The sequence below is a fragment of the Palaemon carinicauda genome, chromosome 8 (genome assembly GCF_036898095.1).
Source record: "Palaemon carinicauda isolate YSFRI2023 chromosome 8, ASM3689809v2, whole genome shotgun sequence".
NCBI lineage: Eukaryota > Metazoa > Arthropoda > Malacostraca > Decapoda > Palaemonidae > Palaemon > Palaemon carinicauda.
In genome coordinates, this window is record NC_090732.1 from 162,388,106 (window position 1) to 162,415,932 (window position 27,827).

A 27,827-nucleotide genomic window follows, 5' to 3' on the forward strand; every position below is an offset into this window, starting at 1 on the left:
GGTTTGCACAGTACTGTATGTTTATTTTTCCACTAGCTGGTTAATTACTTGGATATGGCAAGTTGTTGAATACCGGCTTCTAAAGCTTGCCTGCTCTCTTGGATGATTAAAATCAAGCTGTCTTTCTAGAAGTACAAGAAAAAAGTTAATTTTTTTTTCACAAAAAAAAAACAAAAAAAATTCAAAACTACGTTCTATATATGAAAAATTATTTGGACATAGAATGTTTATGAATAAAGAAAATCGGGTATCTATAGTGGTTTGTGAAGCCTTTGGAATTACAAAGGGACTCTTATGGGATGAATAGTTTGGTACTCTGTTTTGAATTGTGATATTTTATTTTTGAAAAAAAAAATATAAACTTTATTTTCTTGAATAGAAAAAATAATATCCAGAATGGGGTACAAAATGTGTTAATTCTACAACGAAAGACTCACTGAATGGTAGCCTGTACATTTTGAATCAAATTGGATGAAAATTCTAGGGTGTAAACCCTTTGAAACAAACCTTCCCCCCCCCCAAAAAAAAATGGTTTCTGGGGAAAGTGTTTAACTTTAAAGATACAGATACAGTAACTGACTTCAGGAAAACTTATCTGAATGAAACACAAATTTTGACAATCTTTCTTCCTATACAGACTGCACATTGATTTATAATATTTGCAGTACAGTATTGACATAATGTATTTTCATTACTATTATTATCATTATCATTAGAAGCTAAGCTATAATCCCATTTGGAAAAGCAAGATGCTATAAGCCCAAATACTCCAACAGTGAATAATAGGCCAGCGAGGAAAGGGGACAGGGAAATAAACAAACTAGAATAGTAATTAATAATGAAAATAAATAATTTTAAGAATAATAACATTAACTTGGATCTTTCATATATAAACTATAAACACTTCCAAAAAAAAAACAAGAGGAAGAGAAATAAGATAACAGCCTGCTCAAGTGTACCCTTAAGCAGAACTCTAATCCAAGACAGTGGAAGGCCATGGTACAGAGGCTATAACACTAGTCAAGAATGGAGAACAATGGTTTGATTTTGGAGTGTCCTCTCAGTACATATATCTCTCACAAATCTTAATATAATTTATTTGGCCTTTGCCAGAACATCTCTCAAGCTATTAATGCATATATATATATATATATATATATATATATATATATATATATATATATATATATATATATATATATATATATATATATATATATATATACATACAGAGAGAGAGAGAGAGAGAGAGAGAGAGAGAGAGAGAGAGAGAGAGAGAGAGAGAGAGAGAGAGAGAGAGAGAGAGAGAGAGAGAGAGAGAGAGAGAGAGCAAGGACATTCACAAACAAACTCTCCAGCTAGGGAAGTCAGCCTCCGCAGGCTTTGGACCACGGTCCGGAATACCTGGGACATTATATGATCTTGCCCTGCCCCTGACCACTGGTACTGGGTCAGGGTCACGCCAGGGACAAGGGGAACACACTTACCCTTACCTTTAATTTCAACTTTACCTTTCTTACTGGGTCTGGGCGCCACAGGTCTTTGCCAGCTGGGGTGGGGGCAACCTAATCCTGACTTACCAACCATTGAAGCCCCTGACATCAGAAGATCCACCATGCTCTTCACCACTGACACCACAGGATTACATATCTACACAGGGGGAGAGGTAGCTTTGGCCTTCATATTCCTCAAAAGTCATGAGGGGCCTACCTGAAAGACCTACGGAACACCAAACTTTCTTTAGGTCAAACTCATCAACAGCCTGCACGGTCAGCACTAGAGATATTTCAGCCTCCAAAGGGGAGCTACGAACCCTTGGGGTTCCCAGCATACTAACAAAGCCTGAAAAAGATGCATCTGTGTTCTCCTGACCCTTGCAGTGTATTCCCTAGGGCCTGATCCTAGGGCATAAGTGCAGGGGCGGCAGCAGCAAATACACCCCTTAAGGAAACACTGGAAGCAGAAGCCTTTGCTGGTGTCTTCTTGGCAGACTCCGACAAACGCCCCGTCCGCTACTTTCCCTGCAAACAGACACGTCCCTGACACGAAACACAGAGGGAGTGTGGTTCTACAGCAGGCTTTGCCATGAAGTGGTTGCAGCCTCCACCCTTCCCCCAGCAAATATGAAGTTCTTGTTTTCATTCCATTATTGACAACCATACACTGTAAGAGAAATAATCTAGTTTTGATAAATGCTGTCAGTACGTTTGCATGCCACAGTGGTCATAGCAAAAGTGAGCGATAAGCTGACTGGATGGGGGCGGGGCTTCTTGCGCCACACCCTCACCAGTCGAATAGCGGCCCATTATCCATTCCAATGACCGAGTCCAACTCGTGGCAAAGTAATCTTCATAATTAGAGGATGAGAGTTTATATGATGCGTAGAAACAAATATAGTAATCATATATATAACAGGACACTATTAATTTACCTTGGTTAGCCAAACAAAGTTAAAAACAATGATTAAATGAACATTAAAGCAACAATGCAGTAAATTTTGTACTTAAAATATAATTTTTTTTTTTTTGCGAGAGAGAGAGAGAGAGAGAGAGAGAGAGAGAGAGAGAGAGAGAGAGAGAGAGAGAGAGAGAGAGAGAGAGAGAGAGAGAGTGTATGTGTATGGACATTAAAGGAATAATAATCATTAATAGTAACAGCAAAATATGATGAAATCTCTACAAAATCTGTATTCTTGAAGTTTTACTGTACTTATAATTATCCAGTTTGAAGCTAATGAATTATTTGTATACAGTACTGCAATCCCTTTGAGAAAACAATGTAAAAATGGTTCCCACTATTGCACATTTGTCATTGGATCCTCAGTTCACTACTAACGCTCAGTTAGAATTCACGTGTCGACAGTGGCTAGCATTTCAATCCTTCACTTTTTCTGTTTGTGAACCCTGTTTTCTTTTTAATCTTTATTCATCCTGATCCTGAAACTTTTACTTCTGTTTGTTTGATCACCTTCCTATGGTAGTTGCTGTTTTGACAAGGGGAATGAATATAATTATGATTTTCCTCTTAATGAAAGAATTTGTTGTCGGCGTATGGATCCTGAATAATTTACCTCAATTTCAGCTTGCTAGGATTTGCTTTGATGAGAGATTAAAGTGGTTTCCTGGAAAAACTACTCGACTTTTCAAATAACTTTCCTTTTTTAACAACCTTTGTGGCATTCCTAGTAAACCCCAGTGTCCACGGTAGTTTTAATCACTGTTAAATAAACTATTAATTATTTTTTTATTGCATATTTCATAAACAATCAATGAAAGAATAGGACTTACCCCGTAATTACTTTACTCTATTGTAAAGGAAGGTTTACAACAGAGCACAGTTAAGCAATATTACTAATCTTTCCCATACTGCGATAAAAGACATGATGTGGACAATATGGAAGATACATACATACATACATATACCAAGGCACTTCCCCCAATTTTGGGGGGTAGCCGATATCAACAAATGAAACAAAAACAAAAAAGGGGACCTCTACTCTCCACGTTCCTCCCAGCCTGATAAGGGACTCAACCGAGTTCAGCTGGTACTGCTAGGGTGCCACAGCCCACCCTCCCCCGTTATCCACCACAGATGGAAGATACCAAAGCAAAATAAAAAAAATATGCATCTGACACTGCATCAGAAGTGATATACTGTAGTATATCAAAGTACATTTGCCTTTATATGGCTATGTATTTCAAAGCACTAACCTAAAATAAAATATGAGCTGTACAAGAAAATCAAGATAAATCAAAATCTAATAACCAGAGATATATGAAACATCTCCACATAATTATTCAGTAATTTTTCAAATTTATAAAAAGAAAATACAGTATAAAAAAAAGAAAAAACTTAGCATGGAGGGCAATATTTTACACATTTTATCAAGCAAACTACTTAAAAAAGACAAGACCACTACTTTCGGTGCAGAAGTAACATGAAAGAAAATAAAACAAATAACAAAAAATTACCATATTGTATTTTCCAATGTTGCCATACCTGGCTACTCTATCAACTATGTAACTTACTATTTTCATAATTCCCTCAAGGATGATTACAGTAGACAGTACTGTAATGTATAAAGTTTATTGTAAAATTAGCATGAAACATTGTCTTACTCTAGAGGGTTTCACTATTTTCTGAAGTTTTTTATGTCAATGAGAATACAATTCATATCTTTACGTGCCAGGTATTCAATCAAATAAATAAATACAGGTACTAAACTAGAGTAAGAAGCCAGAAATTTTTAAAAGCAATCATAACTGATGCAATATGACTATATAAAATTTAAATGCTTTTCATCCAATAACAACGGATGCAGATATCTTTTTGTCTTTCAATTTCTTCCTCAAGTAATCTGCTTCCTGCTTGAGAATCTGTGTCATGACGTTCATTCGCTGTGTTCTGTCTTCCACTGTTGACACCAAAGGGCCTAAAATCGAGCTGCTCAAACCACAAACACTACGAACCATCACTGTTAGAGAGAAGAGTGCCACAAATTAAATCAGTATAAAGGATATGGTAAATTTCTCAATGCTTTTTATATTCTTACTCATAATTAAAATTTTGATAAAATTCATCTTTATACTCACCTGATGCTCATATTTCTTTTACTTGAAGTGATGTCTACCATAATACAAAAATTTCTCATTATCTCTCTATAGTACAGTAGTGAAGTACTGTTAAAAAATTATTATACAGAGGGCGTGTGTTGGTTGTGGTTTTATTTTGAAGGTAGCATATCTTGATCGAATACTCAAGTGTAAACTAGAGTATACAATAGTAAAATTTTCTTTATTCATTGGATTTCCCACCTTATCAAAAAACCCTATTTCTAAAATATTTGATATGAGGTACTAGTGTAATTAAAAAATAAGTTAGTGGTAATGAATCATAATTTAGAAGATTAAACAAATTTTATAAACTATATGATGCAGCTTCTCTGACAAAAATTATAACCTTAAGAAGCCCTATACTACAGTAAATAAAGAATAAATGAAGTCTAACCTGCGGCATTATGCAAATGGTCCAACGGTTGTTTGTCAGCTAGCTCCCGAGATGCTTCAAGAACTTCTCGCTGCTCTTCAAACAGGGTTGCACAAAGATTCTCTAGAGCCTGAAAAAAATATATTTCCTTTTAGCACAATTGGGTTTTTGATACATACATACATACAAACATACCTATACCAAGGCACTTCCCCTAATTTGGGGGGTAGCCGATATCACACAAATGAAACAAAAAAGGGGACCTCTACTCTACGTTCTTCCCAGCCTGACAAGGGACTCAACTGAGTTCGGCTGGTACTGCTAGGGTGTCACAGCCCACCCTCCCCCGTTATCCACTACAGATAAAGCTTCATAACGCAGAATCCCCTACTGCTGCTACCTCCGCGGTCATCTAAGGCTTCGGAGGAAGCAGCAGGTCCTACCGGAACTGAGTCACAATCACTCTCCATTCATTCCTATTTCTAGCACGCTCTCTTGCCTCTCTCATATCTAACGCCCTATCACCCAGAGCTTTCTTCACTCCATCCATCCACCCTAACCTTGGCCTTCCTCTTGTACTTCTCCCATCAACTCTTGCATTCATCACCTTCTTTAGCAGACAGCCATTTTCCATTCTCTCAACATGGCCAAACCACCTCAACACATTCATATCCACTCTAGCTGCTAACTCATTTCTTACACCCGTTCTCACCCTCACCACTTCGTTCCTAACCCTATCTACTCGGGATATACCAGCCATACTCCTTGGACACTTCATCTCAAACACATTCAATTTCTGTCTCTCTGTCACTTTCATTCCCCACAACTCTGATCGATACATCATCACAGTTGGTACAATCACTTTCTCATATAGAACTCTCTTTACATTCATGCCTAACCCTCTATTTTTTACTACTCCCTTAACTGCCCCCAACACTTTACATCCTTCATTCACTCTCTGACGTACATCTGCTTCCACTCTACCATGTGCTGCAACAACAGACCCCAAGTACTTAAACTGATCCACCTCCACAAGTAACTCTCCATTCAACATGACATTCAACCTTGCACCACCTTCCCTTCTAGTACATCTCATAACCTTACTCTTACCCACATTAAATCTCAACTTCCTTCTCTCACACACCCTTCCAAATTCTGTCACTAATCGGACAAGCTTCTCTTACGCGTCCGCAACCAGTACAGTATCATCCGCAAACAACAACTGATTTACCTCCCATTCATGGTCATTCTCGTCTACCAGTTTCAATCTTCATCCAAGCACTCGAGCATTTACCTCTCTCACCACTCCATCAACATACACGTTAAGCAACCACGGCGACATCACACATCCCTGTCTCAGCCCCACTCTCACCCGAAACCAATCGCTCACTTCATTTCCTATCCTAACACATGCTTTACTACCTTTGTAGAAACTTTTCACTGCTTGCAACAACCTTCCACTAACTCCATATTACCTCATCACATTCCACATTGGTTCCCTATCAAATCTATCATATGCTTTCTCCAGATCCATAAACGCAACATACACCTCCTTACCTTTTGCTAAATATTTCTCGCATATCTGCCTAACTGTAAAAATCTGATTCATACAACCCCTACCTCTTCTAAAACCACCATGTACTTCCAAGATTGCATTCTCTGTTTTATCCTTAATCCTATTAATCAGGACTCTACCATACACTTTTCTAACTACACTCAACAAACTAATACCTCTTGAATTACAACACTCATACACATCTCCCTTACCCTTATATAGTGGTACAATACATGCACAAACCCAATCTACTGGTACCATTGACAACACAAAACACATATTAAACAATCTCACCAACCATTCAAGTACAGTCACACTCCCTTCCTTCAACATCTCAGCTCTCACACCATCCATACCAGACGCTTTTCCTACTCTCGTTTCATCTAGTGCTCTCTTCACTTCCTCTCTTGTAATCTCTCTCTCATTCTCATCTCCCATCACTGGCACCGCAACACCTGCAACAGCTATTATATCTGCCTCCCTATTATCCTCATCATTCAGTAAACTTTCAAAATATTCCGCCCACCTTTTACTTGCCTCCTCTCCTTTTAACAACCTTCCATTTCCATCTTTCACTGTCTCTTCAATTCTTGAGCCAGCCTTCCCTACTCTCTTCACTTCTTTCCAAAACTACTTCTTATTCTCTTCATATGAATGACCCAATCCCTGACCCCACCTCAGGTCAGCTGCCCTTTTTGCCTCACTTACCTTGCAATTTACTTCCACATTTTTCTCTCTATATTTTTCATACTTCTGTACACTATTACTCTGCAGCCATTCTTCAAAAGCCCTATTTCTTTTTTGTACAAACACATAACTTTAAAGTTAGCCTCAGCTTATATGTTAAGAAAATCTTCCAAAGAAGAATCCAGAGACCATATTTATATCATGCCATTTAGGTGTTTGATATTCCTGCCAGTGATACAGAGAATATGAGGATAGTATTTATTTTTGTAAAGGAACAGAGAAAATATTTGTTTTGTCACTAACTTTCATCACTTCAAAACTACCTAAGTAGTAATTAAGAGGGAGGTAACTTGGTGCTTACCAAGAGTGAAAAATAAGGAAATTAGAATGTACAGTACAGCACTGTATATAGAATTCACGATAATCGTAAAACACTAAATTTGACACCAAATTTCTTAACTGCGAAGAATTACAAAACAGGAGTCAAAATCTAGAGTTAGAAATTGCCAAATACAGCTTAATGTTTATAACCTTAGGTCAAAGCGTGAAATTTTGCATTAGAAATCAGCATATAAAATAATATTGTACAGTATTAAAATTTGCCAAAGAACACAAGTCAAAATGTGAAATGTAGATTTACAAATCGCCAAATACTGCATAATGTTAAAGAGTGCAAATCAATATGTGAAAACTAGCAAAATGTTATTTTCATTAGTAAAATAAATTTTTGAATATACTTACCCGGTGATCATATAGCTGTCAGCTCTGCTGCCCGACAGAAAAACCTAAGGACGAAATACGCCAGCGATCGCTATACAGGTGGGGGTGTACATCAACAGCGCCATCTGTCGAGCAGGTACTCAAGTACTCCGTGTCAACACAGAACCAATTTTCTCCTTGGCCCACTGGGTCTCTATTGGGGAGGAAGGGTGGGTCCTTTAATTTATGATCACCGGGTAAGTATATTCAAAAATTTATTTTACTAATGAAAATAACATTTTTCAATATTAAACTTACCCGGTGATCATATAGCTGATTCACACCCAGGGGGGTGGGTAGAGACCAGCATATATGTTAACATTAAGAGCTAAGTATTTCGTATTTCATTTTAGCAGTTATTCAAAATAACAAACATAAAATTAATAAGTACCTGGTAAGGAAGTCGACTTGAACAATTACTCTGCCTTTTTAAGTACGTCTTCCTTACTGAGCCTCGCGATCCTCATAGGATGCTGAGCGACTCCTAGGAGCTGAAGTATGAAGGGTTGCAACCCATACTAAAGGACCTCATCACAACCTCTAATCTAGGCGCTTCTCAAGAAAGAATTTGACCACCCGCCAAATCAACCAGGATGCGAAAGGCTTCTTAGCCTTCCGGACAACCCAAAAAACAACAATAAAAAGCATTTCAAGAGAAAGATTAAAAAAGGTTATGGGATTAGGGGAATGTAGTGGTTGAGCCCTCACCCACTACTGCACTCGCTGCTACGAATGGTCCCAGGGTGTAGCAGTTCTCGTAAAGAGACTGGACATCTTTAAGGTAAAATGATGCGAACACTGACTTGCTTCTCCAATAGGTTGCATCCATTACACTCTGCAGAGATCTGTTTTGTTTGAAGGCCACTGAAGTTGCGACAGCTCTAACTTCATGTGTCCTTACCTTCAGCAAAGCATGGTCCTCCTCATTCAGATGGGAATGAGCTTCTCGAATCAAAAGTCTGATATAATAAGAAACTGCATTCTTCGACATAGGTAAAGAAGGTTTCTTAATAGCGCACCATAAAGCTTCTGACTGTCCACGTAATGGTTTAGTACGTCTCAAATAGTACTTAAGAGCTCTTACAGGGCAAAGTACTCTTTCTTGTTCATTTCCAACCAAATTAGCAAGGCTTGGAATATCGAACGATTTGGGCCAAGGACGAGAAGGAAGTTCGTTTTTGGCTAAGAAACCAAGCTGTAAGGAACATGTAGCCGTTTCAGATGTAAATCCAATGTTCCTGCTGAAGGCGTGTATCTCACTGACTCTTTTAGCTGTTGCTAAGCAGACGAGGAAAAGAGTCTTCAAAGTAAGATCTTTAAAAGAGGCTGATTGAAGTGGTACGAACCTTGCTGACATAAGGAACCTTAGTACCACGTCTAAGTTCCAACCTGGTGTGGCCAACTTACGCTCCTTCGAGGTCTCAAAAGACTTAAGGAGGTCCTGTAGATCTTTGTTGTTGGAAAGATCTAAGCCTCTGTGACGGAAGACTGCTGCCAACATGCTTCTGTAACCCTTGATCGTGGGAGCTGAAAGGGATCTTTCCTTCCTTAGGTATAAAAGGAAGTCAGCTATCTGAGTTACAGAGGTACTGGTTGAGGATACTGATTTCGACTTGCACCAGCTTCGGAAGACTTCCCACTTCGACTGGTAGACTTTGAGAGTGGATGTCCTCCTTGCTCTAGCAATCGCTCTGGCTGCCTCCTTCGTAAAGCCTCTAGCTCTCGAGAGTCTTTCGATAGTCTGAAGGCAGTCAGACGAAGAGCGTGGAGGCTTGGGTGTACCTTCTTCACATGCGGCTGACGCAGAAGGTCCACTCTTAGAGGAAATGTTCTGGGAACGTCTACTAGCCATTGCAGTACCTCGGTGAACCATTCTCTCGCGGGCCAGAGGGGAGCAACCAACGTCAACCTTGTCCCTTCGTGAGAGGCGAACTTCTGCAGTACTCTGTTGACAATCTTGAACGGGGGGAACGCATAAAGGTCTAGATGGGACCAATCCAGAAGAAAGGCATCTATGTGAACTGCTGCTGGGTCCGGAATCGGTGAGCAATAAATTGGGAGCCTCTTGGTCATCGAGGTTGCGAACAGATCTATGGTAGGCTGACCCCACAAGGCCCATAGTCTGTTGCATACATTCTTGTGAAGGGTCCACTCTGTTGGGATGATTTGACCCTTCCGGCTGAGGCGATCTGCCATGACATTCATGTCGCCTTGAATGAACCTCGTTACTAGGGATATGTTTCGATCTCTTGACCAGGTGAGGAGGTCCCTTGCGATCTCGTACAACGTCATCGAATGAGTCCCTCCTTGCTTGGAGATGTACGCCAAGGCTGTGGTGTTGTCGGAGTTCACCTCCACCACCTTGCCTAGAAGGAGGGACTTGAAGCTTCTCAAGGCCAGATGAACTGCCAGTAGCTCCTTGCAGTTGATGTGCCACGTTCTTTGATCCGCATTCCACGTGCCCGAGCATTCCCGACCGTCCAATGTCGCACCCCAGCCCGTGTCCGATGCGTCCGAGAAGAGAAGGTGGTCGGGGGTCTGAACAGCCAGTGGCAGACCCTCCCTGAGGAGAATGTTGTTCTTCCACCAAGTCAGTGAAGACTTCATCTTCTCGGAAATAGGAACCGAGACCGCTTCTAGCGTCTTGTCCTTTCTCCAGTGAGCAGCTAAGTGAAATTGAAGGGGGCGGAGGTGGAGTCTCCCTAACGCGATGAACTGGTCCAGTGATGAAAGCGTCCCTATCAGACTCATCCACTGTCTGACTGAACATCGGTCCTTCTTCAGCATGGACTGGATGCATTCTTGGGCTTGACTGATTCTGGGGGCCGACGGAAAAGCCCGAAAAGCTTGACTCTGAATCTCCATTCCTAGGTATACTATAGTTTGGGATGGGACGAGTTGGGACTTTTCCATATTGACCAGGAGACCCAATTCCTTGGTCAGATCCAGAGTCCACTGTAGATTCTCCAGACAGCGACGACTTGACACAGCTCTTAAAAGCCAGTCGTCCAAATAGAGGGAGGCTCTGATGTTTGCTAAATGCAGGAATTTGGCAATATTCCTCATCAGTTTGGTAAAAACTAGAGGTGCCGTGCTTAGGCCAAAGCACAGGGCTTGGAACTGGTATACAACCTTCCCGAAAACGAACCTTAGAAAAGGTTGGGAATCTGGGTGGACGGGGACGTGAAAGTAAGCGTCCTTTAGGTCTAACGAGACCATCCAGTCTTCCTTCCTGACCGATGCTAGAACCGACTTTGTCGTCTCCATGGTGAACGTCTGCTTTGTGACAAAGACATTCAGAGCACTGACGTCTAGCACCGGTCTCCACCCTCCTGTCTTCTTCGCCACTAAGAAGAGGCGGTTGTAGAAGCCCGGGGATTGATGGTCCCGGACTATGACTACCGCTCCCTTTTGTAGTAAGAGAGACACCTCTTGCTGTAAAGCTAGTCTCTTGTCCTCCTCTCTGTACCTGGGAGAGAGGTCGATGGGAGTTGTTGCTAGAGGGGGCTTGCGCAAGAATGGAATCCTGTACCCCTCCCTGAGTAACTTCACAGACTGTGCGTCTGCGCCCCTGTTCTCCCAGGCCTGCCAGTAGTTCTTGAGCCTGGCTCCCACTGCTGTCTGAAGAATGTGGCAGTCTGACTCTGCCTCTAGAGGACTTGGAACCCTTCTTCTTGCTCCCACGTTGACTTCCGGCATGAGCACCTCCTCTGCTGGAGGCTCTGCCACGAAAGGGCGGAATGAACCTTGACGCTGGAGTGTCCATCCTGGGTCTAGGCACGGAGGGCAAAGGGGTGGCTTTGCGTGCGGATGACGCCACCAGGTCATGAGTGTCTTTCTGGATCAAGGAGGCGGCAATCTCCTTGATCAACTCTTCAGGGAAGAGACACTTCGAGAGCGGAGCAAACATAAGCTCCGACTTTTGACATGGGGTGACTCCAGCTGACAAGAAGGAGCAAAGGTGATCCCGCTTCTTGAGGACCCCGGACACGAAAGAAGCCGCAAGCTCACTAGAACCATCCCGTATGGCTTTGTCCATGCAGGACATAATGAGCATGGAAGTTTCCTTATCAGAAGGGGAGGTCTTCCTGCTCAACGCTCCCAAACACCAGTCCAAGAAGTTAAAGACTTCGAATGCACGGAAAACTCCCTTCATAAGATGGTCCATATCCGAAGGAGTCCAGCAAATCTTGGAGCGTCTCATAGCCAGCCTGCGGGGAGAGTCTACCAGACTTGAGAAGTCGCCCTGGGCAGAGGCAGGAACTCCCAAGCCGAGAACTTCTCCCGTGGCATACCAGACGCTAGATCTGGAAGCAAGCTTGGCCGGGGGAAACATGAAGGATGTCTTCCCGAGTTGCTTTTTGGACTGCAACCACTCTCCCAGTACCCTTAAAGCTCTCTTGGACGAGCGAGCGAGTACGAGCTTCGTAAAGGCAGGTGCTGCTGACTGCATGCCTAAAGCGAACTCAGAGGGAGGCGAGCGTGGTGCTGCAGACACAAACTGATCCGGATATAAATCCTTGAACAGCGCAAGCACTTTCCTAAAGTCTAAGGAGGGAGGCGTGGTCTTGGGTTCGTCGATGTCCGAGTGTTGGTCGTCAAGATGTGCAGCTTCGTCATCATCAGAGAGTCCATCGTCTGAATGTTGAGGAGGAAGAGGCAACGGAGTAGGTAAAAGCTGGACGGCTGAGTCCGGCAGCACGGGTGCATGCGTGGCTGCACTGGACCCAACGTCATGCCACTGTTGGTCAGTCTGAGAACTGGCAACAACCATAGCTGAGTGGGTGCGCAAAGCGTCTACTCCCGACAGTGGACGGATAGCGGAGACCACCGTGGGTTGCGGAGGCTGACGCACCGCGTCAAAACACGGCAGCTTAACTCCACCCTCCTGTTGTTGTGGTAGCACACGAACGTCAACGGAGGGTTCCATGCGTCTGTTAACGTCAGCATGCGTCTGGCAGGGTCGACTGCGCATGGGTGGAGGAGCTCTCACAGCTGGAGTGTGGGAGCAGGCAGCCTCAGCGTCTGCTGGGCGCACAACCGTGGTAGGTTGTAGGCTAACGGGTGCAGCGTCAACCTTCTCCGCACGATACTCCTGCATAACAGCAGCTAACTGAGTCTGCATAGACTGCAGCAAAGACCACTTAGGGTCTACAACAGCTGGTGCGGCAACAGACGGAGTTACTGACTGTTGCGGTACCACTTTGCCTCTCTTAGGAGGTGTGCAGTCGTCGGAGGACTGCAGCGAGTCCGAACTGACCCAGTGGCTACACCTGGGCCGTTGGACTTGCTCGGAAGGGACCTTGCGTTTAAGAGGCCGTGAGACCTTGGTCCATCGTTTCTGGCGTGAAACCTCTTCCGCAGACGAGGAATGAACGGGCTCACTCGTCTTCGTGTCGGTGGGACGATCTAGGCAAGATACGTCCGAAACCACGGAGGGAACGTCTGTCCGCTGATTAAAGCCTGTCGAACCCTTTGGTCGTACGACATTGCTTCTCCCCTGGGCTTGGGAGCTTGCAAGAGGTCCCGGACTGGGAGGACGACAGGCACGAACAGACGCACCCTCATGAAAATTGGTTCTGTGTTGACACGGAGTACTTGAGTACCTGCTCGACAGATGGCGCTGTTGATGTACACCCCCACCTGTATAGCGATCGCTGGCGTATTTCGTCCTTAGGTTTTTCTGTCGGGCAGCAGAGCTGACAGCTATATGATCACCGGGTAAGTTTAATATTGAAAAAAAAAAAAATCAGCATATAATATTGTTTAGAACATCACCGTATAAAAAATCACTAAAGAACGCAAGTCAAAAAGTTAAAGTTAAAAGAGATAAAATTAGCAAATAATACTGTATAAGTTAGGAAATTATATCAGCGATATTCTGTTAATTATATGTGAGCATATTCTTGATACCGTTGTCACCTTGAGATCAGCTGATGACAAAACCCAAATGAAATCAATTGGTAATTGATAACAGATATGTATGAAAATTATAACCTTGTTATATACATGTTCATTAACACAAAATATATATCAATATCAATTATAAAAACTGTATACAATATAAATTAGGGAAATGCAATGAAAAAATCCAGCAATTCAAATAATAATAAAACAAAATCAGCATAATTCTAAAGCACACATTACTTACATCTTGATTATTAGTTTCAATTGATGGAGTAGGTGTTATTTCTAGTGGTACTGACAAACGGACATACTGCGGTGCTTCTCCTTCTGGGCTCTGATTTGTTGCTTGAAAGCAGGTGACTTGATGATTTCCCATCTGTATATATTTCAAAATGCATAAATACAAGGATACTGTAACAAAATTACAGTCATATCTCCATGTTGCAAAGGATTTTCTGTTGAATAGGTTGCCATAAATCTTGTTTGCATATAACTTATCTATTCACCGTTATTACTGATCTAATATATCCTAAAATCATTTGATTTCTCATCTATAGTTTATTTGTTACGTCCCCATTTCCTTTCTGCACTGGGTTGCTTTCCCTGTTGGAGCCCTTGGGCTTGTAACATTCTGGTTTTCAAATTATTGATGTAACTTGGCTAATAATAATAATAATAATAATGAGTAGAAGGGGACTCAGTAAAGCACAGGCCTCTGCTGCGGCAGCTTATTTCTCGACCTTGACCTTGACCTTAACATGTATTAATTGGCATGGATTTTCATACACTCAAATATGAACCAAGTTTGAAGTCTCTGTGACAAAGATGTCCAAACTTATGGCTGACTATGTGAACTGAAAATTTTTCTTGACCGTGGCCTTGGCCTTTGACCTTGACCTTCCAAAATTTAATAATTTCCAGCTTTTTACATAAGTTAATCCCTGCAAACTTCATTACTCACAAACATGGCAAAAACAAAACCTCCTTCCAACTTTGTTGGTGGAATTAATAATAATAATAATAATAATAATAATAATAGCAATATGCACCATTATATAAATAGAGACCCAATTGCAGTTATAAATTCAAGAATTTAAGTACAGTAACTTCTTGATATATACAAGTTTAAATTGATCCAATTTGGAATAGCAATTAATATTTTGAAGTTTATTTTCTTAATTTGCAATCTATGTTCGAAATTTGAGTCCATGAAGTGCTAAATATACAGTGCTGTATTTATTATACAGTAGTACAGTTAGCTATAGACATAATGTTAAAATAAAATTGTATTTCTAAAACACTGGTTTTAATCTGATTTGTGATTCCAAATGGATAAGCCAGTTGCAGTGTTTAATTTGACGAATGGACTCGAGACGTTTGCTTCAGACTATTTACAGCTTTGTATGAGTAGTTATTTTAATTGTAATAGGATATGCTGAGATAGCTATTACAGGAAGTATGATAGAAAAATTCTTATTCTGTATTTACTGTTCTTATTACTATACTGAGTTTAATTACAATCTGCAATTTTTTCAATGTAATAAATTGTTAATTATTCTTTATTATCTTTTAATGATACATATACAAGATATACAAAAATTAAATTTGTTTCTTTTAATGGATATCTTCAACTGTCTATTTAATTCTAGTTTTTAAAATATCATATTTCAATTTCACTACAATAATTAGTCCATTGACTTGTTAAAAAAAAAAAAAACACTCCGCAAGTATTTTTGTTAAGTTACCGAAGATATACAGTAAAGGCAATCTGACAAATCTGTAAGTTATCTTATTAAGGACATTTATTTGAATTAATTTTATCGTTTTCTATGTATGATAACTGTATTGTACTGTATACTATTACTGTATTGATTATACCATTGAGCAAAACAGAAAGTAGTAAAATGTATCTTTAATAAATTTACTTGAGTCACAAAACTCAACTACAGTACAGTACTTCCTATACCACTTTATCTTAAAAGATATAATTAGTTTAAATTACACAATGAAGATATTTCTAATAAGTTAAGAAATGATAAAAAAATATGCCATACGTATGTACGCCATATTTTGATACGGCAGGTAGCGGCACTTTCAGATCAGCTGATCATAACCAAAGGTAAACAAAATTTTCAGTACTTGATTGTAAAATGCTTCCAAAATTGATAAATACTATACAAAAATGCATTTATAGAGCATATAATATCCTATGAAACAAGAAAATGGAATAATGATAGACAGTAAGAAAATATTGACAAAATATGATCCAGATGGTTGCCGAATCATAACGTATCAAAATAAATCTACGGAAACTTCACTTTTTTAGTTCGACATATGGCGAACTCGACTTACGACTCATCTCTCAGTCCCTATCTCGGTCGTAAGTCGGCGACTACCTGTACTGACAACGCATAATGTCGTTCAGAACACAAACCTTGTGTATATTAAGAAATTATTGTAATATCAGTGGCATAAAATGACCAGCAAACTGTGAAGTCTAAGTCAGTGATCACCAAAAATTTATAACTAACAATTTGATATTTGGTCTTCCTATCTGTACCAGTGATAAAGGTATTTGTAAAGTTATTAGACTTGTTACTCATAAACCCATAAATTTACCTTAGTTTTTTTATCCTCATTGTAAACTGAGAAAATAAGACCCACAAATCTGTTGTCCATCTGCTGGTATCCCGCTTGAGTTTGTAAATCTGTAACATAGACTTATGGTAATTAATAATCCAGGTTGCCATTTCTAAATAATTTTCATTACTACCTAATCAAGTAAAGTAACATATCAGCTAACTCCTCAGACGCTTTTGAAAACATTAAATGGCACAGTCAGGAATATACAAAGAACACTCATTGCTTTTGATAGTACTCTAGTTAAGATTTTCCATGTTAGTCTGTTATACTATTTAAATTGATTTTCTTGAAATTTTTCCAGTACTCATTACGAGTGCCATTCTTTCTTAATTACCTGTAATGCTATAAATGGCTTATTGGAAGTTACTAGAGAGTGTAAGAAAAGCTTGTTTTCCTTTCAACAGCCACAATTCACCATTTTCATCCATTTTGTCTGATGTACTGTAAGTACTGCAATCCAATCTTATTATACTTAGATTGGTGTTGGGTATAGCTAGCCCTCCTTATCTATGAGTTTTGTGTTAAACCCTTCCCATGGACAAGGCAATCCGAGGATAATAAGAGACCTTGAACTCAACAGATGTAGAAAAAATATATGCTTATAGTACTTGTAAATATACCCTTAGGTACTGCAATTGTACTTTAAATCAATGTAAATACTAATACTATCTACAGCACAGGAATGTCTTGAAATAATAATGTAGTACAGTACATCATAATCTCATAATAGTAATATTAAAATAGATCTCTCTATCTCTCTCTTGTCTAAGGTATACAAGGTAGGTATACAATCAGACCTTAGCATTAGCATTAGTGCATTAAGTTTTGCGAATCAGAGTATTTGCTCTAGGAATGCCTAAAATATCATGTAAATAATAAGTTTATTTTTTCAAGGTTTTGCAGCATTAAAAGTGTTGCGCTTACTATATATCATGATTGGTATGCTTCCAATTACTCTTGTTTCACTTTGCCTACCTTGTAGATGGCAGCACATCACTCGCATACTACCTCAAGTCTTGCTGCATTAGCCGTACAGTAAATATCTTGTGTGTATGTACATACTCTCTTTGCTCCACATTTATAACTTTTGCCTTGCCCTCCCTAAGAAAGCTTTATCATTCTCTCAACACAGAAGAATGTGATGACCTTGGAGCTAAAGGTAAAGATGCTGAATAGATGTAGGTACAGTATGTCTTATGCTGCTGTGGATCAAACATTACACATGAACAAGAGTACCATACAGTACATCAAGGAAAATAAGGCAAATAGTCGTGCTGCAATGAGTGCAAGTTTAAAGGTTTAAAGGCCGCTCATGAATGGCAGGGGCAAGGGGCAGTGACATTGACCTATCAAGCAGGACAATGCCCTAGAGACTGAATATATACTCATATGATCAGCTCCCAAGCCCCCTCTCCGCAAGGCTAGGACCAAGGAAAGCCAGGCAATGGCTGCTGATGACTCAGCAGATAGGCCTATAGGCTCCTCCTTAGCTCACAAGGAGGGTGAGGTGTCAACGACCAAAGAAACTAACGGGTTTGAGCGGGACTTGAACCCTAGTCTAGCGTTCACCAGTCAGGAACGTTACCACATCAGCCACCACAAACCACGACAAAATGTTAAGTATATGGCTATGATCACGATGGAGAATGCTTTTTTCATATGGATTATGGACTGGCACCAAAAAACTTTTCTAAGTTTCTCCCGATATGTGATTACTAAAGATGGTGAAGGCAAAGCTGCTATGAAGATCATATTAGATACATAATCATCATCATCAATCTTCCTCTCCTTCTACACAATAGATATTATTTCACCCTTATAAAACATTATTGAATGGTTTCTCTTTCTGCCTTGCCTTGATCATCAAACTGCAAAATGTAAAATAAAAGATTGTAACACAGGAGACAATCAGGATTTCACTGACAGAAATGGAGCTAGGGACTTTTGATTCCCAAACTATAAATTATCAAAGAATGAAGAGGAAGAAAATTAAGTTATGAAGGAATGACAGGCCTTTTAAGAGGTTTAAGACTGCTACAGCCTTGGTAATATACTACTGGATTATGGAGCTCATACTTCAATAAAAATAAGAAAACCAGAAACAGCATGGATAACGTGAACTAACCTATATCGGAAGGCCATACAGTGATGTGAGGATGCGAGTGGTACCATCCAACGATGTGAAGCTGCAAACCACTTGTAGCTGACATTTGTTCTGCTCGCTGTTGTGCCTGCAAAAGGATACTCCAAATAATTCTAACTATCTATTTGACAACAAAAAAGGGACAGTTAGTTCAATGCTTAGTTTCTTCAATCGATAAAGTGCAGTATTCCTGGGTTTTCTCCAAGCCGAATACCCCTTGAAATATGGAAAACACATAGAGTAGAAATCCAGTTGCAATAAAATAATATTATTTCTGCAACAAAAATTACTTTACATTCTGAACAACTCTATAAACTTGATAAGCAAATTTGTTTACTGAGACAACTGAATTATGCATCTGGGCTCATATTGCTCATTCAGTTTATTTTCATATATAAAATAAAGTAAAAATTAGATCAAAATAAAATGAAAAAGGTTAGAAAGCAAGATTGGAGTACATTAAAGTGGGAAAAAAACACACACACACACCTCTTCAGAGGTCAAAAGGAAGTAGGAAAGAACCCCCAGCGTTGCCAAAGTGTGACTGACAAGGCAAAACTTATGGGCATCCCTCTATGGAATACTAAATCCTATACTGTATCAAGTAGGATACATTGTGAAAACATTTTAGTCTTTGCTCGATTAGGACCAAACAGGTTACTATTAGGTAGCTGGCTATCATTTTCTTCTTACAGAGTTCTGTTAATATACAAATAATGACTATCAAAATGTGATCGATGGAAAAATATTACTGTACTGCAGCCTTCAACGTATCCTTGCTGAAATTAGACTGAGAGTATGTATACAAAGGGGAGGATGAGGATATCTTACACTCTGGGCCAAAAAGCCCTTTCCTTTAAATACTGTAACATGGTTTGCTAAAGTGACTGGGGTACCTGCATTAACATTTGTGGCTAATTTCAGGTGTTATAATTAGTTGTCTTGAGCCAGATGGTGAACACATTTTTTTCAAGCTTTGAGTTGTGTCATTCTGGGATCTGATTTTCATTACTTGAAGGAGCAGTCATGTATAAGATGCTTTCATTTCCTTTGCACAATTAATTCCTATTGATACTTTGGGGGTCTGGCCTACCAATAAGAAACAAAGTATGACAATTAACAGCCACTCTTGTATGACAAACTGCTATGAATCAAAGTACAGTACAGTATTCTTTTCTAAATTTATGCAAAAAGAAATCATCCAACACTTGTTCTGGAAGCTTACCTCAATCAACATTTCCGGAGATATTTCCACTCTATCTTTCCTCTTGTCCGATCGTCTTAAGGTCACAGCTGAATGGATATCGCACGTAACATCACTACCCTACGGGAAATGACAAAGTTGAAATGATAAAAACATCAGGCCTATCATAGATTTGTAATGTCACTATTGATTATGTTAAACAAATTCCTTATAGGAGGGAAACTTTGAGTTCTAATATAGAGCATTTTTGCAAAACTTATCAGTCTCCAGAAAATAAATATCTGGAGGACACCACCGCCAAGATGATACACCCTACAGACTGTAAATAATGACAAAATGTTATGCCAGATAATCAGCAGACCTCAACAGGTACATCATGTCTATATGAATGTAGTTTACTTCATTTCAGTAAGTCATACACTGACAAAAAGTAAAACACCCAAAAAACATAAGGAAATTTCAAATGAATCCTGACCATTCCACCTTTTATGTACTAGAGGATATGTTTGACAAGCAATAATATCACAATCATACTCAAAGATAATAAAAGTCCCCCTTTTAATATTTTCATGTGTTATGTATCAGAGATACCAGCAAATACTAAAAATAATTGTGCAGCTCCCCTTAATAACACTCTGAAAACCACTTCAGTATTTCTTTAAATAACTTTGAAAAAATGAAAAACCTTCATGTAATTTAGCATTGACAGTAAAGATAAAATTAATAGACACAGAAGCACATTGGCAAATATAAGACATCCTTCACAGTTATTGTAACACTCTATACTCACAAAATTTCATACATCTCATAATAATCTAAGAAAACATCAATAAAGATATATCTCCAACATCAAATGTCATCAAATAAAAATATTCCTTAATATCAATAGTGTATACCAATACTACTAGCTAATACCACCAATGTATGCAACCATCAAAAAGAGATGGAGAGAGAAATGCAAAAAATATTGGTAAAAGCTAATGAAAGAGTGCGGATAACTTTTATAAGAATTACTTTCCTGGTGGCTTACCTCACTGAATTGACCAACCAAAAGTCCCATAACCTCCTCTTTTTCTGTCGTTAAGGCATGATGAAGACATACCAAGTATGCATCAGCAGCCAGCCTTACACTAGACACCCACATTATGTACTGGGTAGCAGCAACTGCAAAAAAATGTCATAAAATTAGTTTCATGAAATTGTTTGATGAACTAATCTCTCAGCTGGGCTCCACAAGGCACTAGAAGAGCTAGAAGACCCAGACCTACATGGCTGAGGATTATGGAATGCAAAGTAGGAGATGATGAATGGATGATTGAATTAAAGGCGAAACCTAACCAAGGTCCTTTGCGTCAATAGGCGTAGGAGATGATGATGATGATGAGTTTCATGAAATCACTGCTAAATATCATGAGTCAACCTATACTTATACACAGTAATTAATTTAGTATTGTTTGCATACCAAAGAAAATACTTTACAGTAAGCACTATGCTGCATATACTGTATGTTGTACAGAACAATACAGTACCGTACCTACATATCAGGAAATGCACAGTAAATAATCATAGACAATTTCAACAAATTCTCTTTGGTATTAAAAGTCTATTACTTTTTAGAATAAGATGCAAAAATTAATAAAGCTGAGATGAAGACGTGCTATAACAAATTACCACGGCTTATGTGTAGCTCAGCGCACAATGAAGTTATCACATATCCCCCAGAAGAAGAAAGGCAAAAATAATAAGTACAAAATATTTAGGCATCTACTTGAATAAAAAAAATACTGTAGGCGTATCCATAAAACAACTATGACATACATTAAATGATTTTTTACAGCAAAAAAAGAAAAAAATCCTTTTAGTATGAACCTTGTACTGTACTGTAGTTTACTTAAGCCTTTAGCCCCTGTACACTTGACTATAGAACACAGAAATAGCCTAACCACGCTTAAATACATATCAGGTTCAAAATCACTTTAAATTATAATAATTCTCAGCATCATGAAGTCACTGGCTACTCATGATTCCCATCTGCTCAACTACATTGATGTAAGTACAATAACCCAACATGAACTAACCTCAATTCACATCCCTTCATTGTGAACAACTCCCTTTTAATATTAGCTATTGAAGGCTTTATCTTGACAATAAGTATAAAGCCTTGCTGTAACTTTAAGGTCTTGGGTAAAATGTACTGCAATACTACTTGTTGTAGACATCCATAGCCATGACCTCTAGTAGTCACAAAGGCAGGCAACCCTCAATCCATTTAATCAATCATTGCTTAATAGCTCTTTGTGAACATCTTGTTTATACAGTTAACATTAGTTTAAATTACCCAATTCTACCAATGATACATTTATCGGGCATGATCAGAAGAAATCGATTAAGAAAAATCTGTAGGCAACTATTGTCCATCTACCCCCACCTCTTGGGATTCCATTGCAAACATTAAGTGGTTCCATCCTCTGAACCTGTACTACAGAATTATAGCAGGATGAGGAAAAAGCAGGAGTCCATCGTCCAGGCAGGAAAGGTGATGAACGACGCTGAAGCTTTCCATCAACTAGGGAACAGAAAGTGTATGGGGCCATACACTATTGTCCTGCCAGGAATTACACAGGTGCCCTCTACCCACCCCATAAGAGAGGTGGTGTCATAAGCCATTTCCTTACAATTACAACTGGCCTTCCAGAACTACTTAGACCTCTTCTTCTTCATCTTAGAAGAGAGAGTCAGATTCGAAGTCGGAGGACAAAATGGAAGATGAGGAAGAAGAACACGGACTCTTTTTCCTCTATCTGACTTTCACCACAGGTTCTGCAAGCAGAGGAGTCAAGGTCTCAGCGACCAGTGATGACGATACTCCCCGAGGGGAGGAACCACACAGGTTGTCCCAACAGGATCTGTAACGCTCATGAACACTGGCATGGGGAGAGGGAAGGCAAACTCATAAGGACCAGCGACGCAAGAACAAGCACAGTCACGGGCACACAGGGATTAAGGGTTAAAGACAGAGGGAGCAGGGAATATAGACTCCAGATCCCCTAGTACAGGGGATGGGGTGACGGGCACAAAAGAATAGGGGGCTAACATAGGGGTGACCAGATCAGAGGTGAACAGGTTAACTCCAACCACCAGGACAAGACACATTTTTAGAACTGGGGCCGACTTATGCCCAATCTCAGGCTTGAAACCTCCTGTTGCCAGTCCTTTAAGGCTTGACTAGGTACCAAAGTGGACACCCCTTGGGGCACCACCACGCCTTTCACCACTGGCATCACCACAGGAGATACTTGGACTGGGGATACCAGGGACGAGATAGCTTTAGCAACCAGCTCCCCTCAACAAAGTCATGGAGGGCCTACCGGAAAACGGTGAAGAGCCTCCAAACACTTGGAGAACACCACCAGAACCTGAAATGCCAGCATATGCAGATACAAGGGTTCCTTGCTCCTGAAGTATACTCTCGAGGGATCGAGCCATGGGCATATGTGCAGGTGCGGAGGCAACAGACACACCCACTGAAGAGATGGAGGAAGTGAAAAACTTTTGTTGTTTTCTTGGGCATTGCCAAGAGAGATACCAGCAAAGGTTTAGCTCTCTTGTTCTCCCTCAGGGTGTACACCTGCCACTGCACAGGAGGCCACAATCTATACTCAGCACATGGGGATGCTTCTGAACAATCATGCCTATTACAAGATGTAGAGTGTGGATCTACAGCTGGTTTACTCAGAAACCGGTTGCAACATCCACCCTTTCCCTGCCAAGTGCAAATTTCTTGCTTAACATCCATCACAAGAGCAATCAACAGCTAGCATTCACTTCCTGAAAGAAAAAGAAAATAAAAAGTTCAGATAAGTGCACAATGACACGTCCGTACTCATTGTGGCCGAAATTCAAAGTGAAGCTCTTCCGACAGGTGGTGGGGGCGGAGCTACTATTCCAGGCACCACTTCTCATTACCTACCTCGTTAATGAATTCAACGGACATTCAGCTTAAACCAAAATTACTTCCCAATCTATAGTACTTGGGTTTATATTTCATGTAAGATCAATCATCAGTAACAGTACGTTAAGATTGCGAGTTCCATCCCCAATCACAGCTCGAAGTTTTACATAGCGTTCAAAACCCATCTTACCAGTGAGCTTGGGATGGGTGGCTTATAGGCCATAGAGGTCTACATGCCGAGTCATCAGCAGCCACTACCTAACCTTCCCTGGTCCTACTTTCAGTGGAGTTGGGGCTTAGGCGCAGATCATATGATTGGTCAATACAATACTTACCTCTGTACCTATAAAACTTTAAACCTCATGTAGCATAGGCTTAGCCCTAACAGTTGATTGGATGCAAATTGAAACATGGCATCCCTATCTAACCTTGCGGTAACTAAAAATGCTTATCCGAGGTTAGTGGGTCAGGATTTGGTCATGATAGTTAACATCAGTAATTATCAAAAGTACCCACAACAAGGTATTATTACAGACTTGTACTGTACTTTGTAACCTCACACCACATGAAACACACTTACTAGTACAGTACTGTACCGTACTCTTTATATTGTAGACAATCTGAATCCTGTCCTTTGCTATTGCCCAATATACTATAAGAGCAATCTGGAATACCACTCAACATTTAAAATGATTTTCCTGAAATGCTGTAATTCTGAATTATTTCCTTTGCTACCACCAATTATAAAACATAAATAAATTTTACTTTCAATTAGGAATGCATTTCAGGTTTGAAAGATTATGGAATCTTTTTATGTTTAATGAGTATGTTGTTCAACTTTGACCATAATTTCTATAATTCAATTATTTAAAAAAATTCTCACTACTATTTCTATCAGAAACCAGTATTATTCTAAAGAAGTCTCTCATCCAAGACAAATAATGATAGGGGAATACAGAAAGAAACCAAAACTTATGGATGAGGGCGAGTTTGTGAAATACAAAGATGTATCCTAACCAAGCCTACCTAAAGGTCTCAGATCATAACTTAACCGAGATCCTTCTCACCGACACAACCTACCTTGAACTAGAATGAAGTAACAATAAAAAATAAACAAACAAAACTTCAGTCTGTATAATGTACTTGTGTTACACTTTTTATCATTACTTTACTAAATATTAAAAGATCCAATTGTATTATTATTACCAGCTAAGCTATAACCATAGTTGGAAAAGCAGGATGCTATAAGCCCGATGGCTCCAACATGAAAAAATAGCCTAGTGAGGAAAGGGAATAAGTAATTAAATATATCATAGGAGAAGTATTGAATAAATATTGCAACATGCATAAAAAACTAACTGAACAAAGGTGGTGGAGATTTGTAGCCTACAGTATCAAGATCAGGAACAAAAAATTTAATAGGCCGCAAGTTTTTGTCCAACAAATTAAGATGGGAATAAGCTGCTGAAGACCAAACAGGAGAACAATACTCAAAACAAGGTTGATTGAAAGAATTAAAATAAGTCTTAAGAATTAGACTCATCACTGAAAACCTTCAAAAACTTTCTCAATAAGCTAATTTTTTGTGTAAGTGAAAAAAAAAAAAAACAGACAATGTGTTTCTAAAAAGTAAATCTGCAATCAAGAATCAGACCCAAAATTTTAAAGGAGTCATATACAGTTAAAAGAAACATTATCAATGCAGAGATCTAGATGTTGAGAAGCCATTGTCTTTGACCTATTTACAATCATACTTTGAGTTTAGTTAGGGTTTAACTCCATACCCCATAATTTGCACCATGCACTAATTTTAGCTAGATCTCTATTAAGGGATTCAGCAACCCCAGATCTACATTCAGGAGATGGCATTGATCCAAAGAGAGTAGCATCACCTGTATATGCAACAAGATTGTTTTCTAGGCATAAAAAATAAATAAAAGACAACAGCTATGATACAGGAAAGGCTAAACATGCTATCAAATGCAAACAATATATTGATACTATAATATTTGATAGATAGAAAGAATATAATAATAAACAAAGATGTAAAGATAATCTTTGCTTTAAAACAAAAAGAATACAAAATTATACACAAAAGTCTTATGCTGAGTTTACTTCTTTTAAAAATATCAATAATTTATTTCAAACTTCAAAAAACATTAATTGCAAAAATCTAAAGCATAAAATATTTCTTCGTAAATATATTAGTGATATCTCTGTATCCGTAAATTTATGAGAGGGTTGACTATGATTACTGTGCTAGGGATACCAAAAAATCTAATATATAAAAAATAAAAGTTTGTAAATTGACGGACACGGGTCAGCTCAGGCACACACAAATGGAAGTTTAATCTCTATTTACAAATTTAATGGAGCCTTTGTATATCAGCGGCCGGTTCCTACCGTGTGGATAAATATGGACATCACCTAACCTAACTTTTCCCCCTATCCTAACCTATAAGCTGTGTCCTTGCTTAGTAACCTAACGGGGGGGGGGGGGGGGGGGGGGATAACGGCAATATACGACCCCCCTTACACTGCCGTAATCATACATACAGGTGGTCGCTATCATACATACACCCCAATTCAATGAGATATGTCCTAGACTAAGGTAGACCCTCAATACCTTTACCTCAGGGTTTGCACGGTCGAATGGTTCATTGAACTTGTTTGTCAAACAGTTCGAAGATGCGGAGTTGGTCACAAATGCATAAGGCTTGTGGACAATGACAGCCCACAAGAGTCAGGCAAGAACAGACTTTCTTCAAACCGTTTGACAAATGTATTCGACAACCTAATACTCCATTCACATGTTCGAACATCCCTTTGAACACTTGTCTGTTGAACCGCGTTCGATCGTGTAAACCAGCCTTAATAGCCTCTACAACCATCTAGTTACTTTTACAATATGGGTGCTAACTAACAAACAGTGCTAACTACCAAAAATTCAATTATCTTTTCTTTACCGAACTAAAATAACACTAGACACCCTAGGGGATGAGTAGACCTATAGACACAGCATACTTGGTTGGGTTAAGAAGGAAAGTTTGATTTGATATTTGAGTGATGACACTTAAGTATAGACCTAATAAAACATGCTGGGTAAAATCGATTAGGGAAATTTATGAAAATAGAAAAATAAAACCAATTTTTTACCGAAAATTTGTAGTTCCAGAGATAAACAAAAAAAAGAGGACCAGTGAAATTTCGAGTTATGTCCAGACTAGGTCTATCTGTACAGTCTACAAAATCAACCTCTTGAGGTAATTAAAAGAGTAATAAAAAAATACCAAAAATACAACTTACAAATTTATTCCAGTAACACAGACGAATGTTGTGAACTGTAACAGCGTATCTACTATGTTAAGAGCTAACTTGAACCTCCGAAAGGAAACCCTACATAAAGAGTAAGACTAATTTTGGTGAAAGTCAAACAATTTTAACAAACATTGGATGAATAAATTTCATTGAATAGCTTGTGTCTTCTAAATTCTGTATTAGATTTTATCCTTAAACAATAGAACGATTAGGTAACTATTTACTTATTACTCCCCAAAATGAGTATGATTAGACTTAGTGACACGGTGTCCAGAAGGTAAAGTTGTTATTGTTGTTGTGTGGTGTTATCACGTGTTATTATTCAAATATCATTACTTGTACAGTTGTAGAATATTAATGAAATTAGTCACATCTACGATCTCTACAGGATGTTTCACCAATGATTGTATTTGGACCTTGTTTTACATAGACTGTCACATGATTTAGTAGGCCTATTGCGAATCTTAAGTCATGATAGGACATGAGAGGCTTGTTAAAAATATCAATCTGGTGTTTTTTATTTACTTAGAATATAGTAATTTCGAAGTTTGAGGTATAACTAACTCTAAAAACTTTTAGTAAAATGTAATGTGGGGCAAGAAAAAATGCACTAAGCGGCCAATTTAGCAAATTTACAAACCCAGGTTTTGGGCATAAAATCTAGATTTTTTAT

The 27,827-nt window shown here is 39.1% G+C and overlaps 1 protein-coding gene across 3 annotated transcripts; it reads right to left on the bottom strand.

Annotated features, from left to right (window-relative positions):
• Positions 1-3,849: 3,849 nt before the first annotated feature.
• LOC137646077 (lys-63-specific deubiquitinase BRCC36-like) lies at positions 3,850-27,567 on the bottom strand. 3 transcript variants are annotated; one of them, XM_068379247.1, is made up of 8 exons: positions 27,379-27,567; positions 20,915-21,048; positions 19,906-20,004; positions 18,663-18,768; positions 16,514-16,602; positions 14,139-14,270; positions 5,008-5,116; positions 3,850-4,474 (listed from the first exon to the last, which is right to left on the bottom strand). In XM_068379247.1, exons 2-8 carry the CDS (start codon positions 21,026-21,028, stop codon positions 4,299-4,301), a joined length of 825 nt encoding a protein of 274 aa, XP_068235348.1. In that variant the 5' UTR covers positions 21,029-21,048; positions 27,379-27,567; the 3' UTR covers positions 3,850-4,298. The 3 variants fall into 3 exon arrangements, with proteins under 3 accessions (XP_068235348.1, XP_068235347.1, XP_068235346.1); XM_068379246.1 differs by lacking the exon at positions 27,379-27,567 and adding an exon at positions 26,993-27,096; XM_068379245.1 differs by lacking the exon at positions 27,379-27,567 and adding an exon at positions 27,143-27,368 and having other exon boundaries at positions 3,851-4,474.
• Positions 27,568-27,827: the final 260 nt, after the last annotated feature.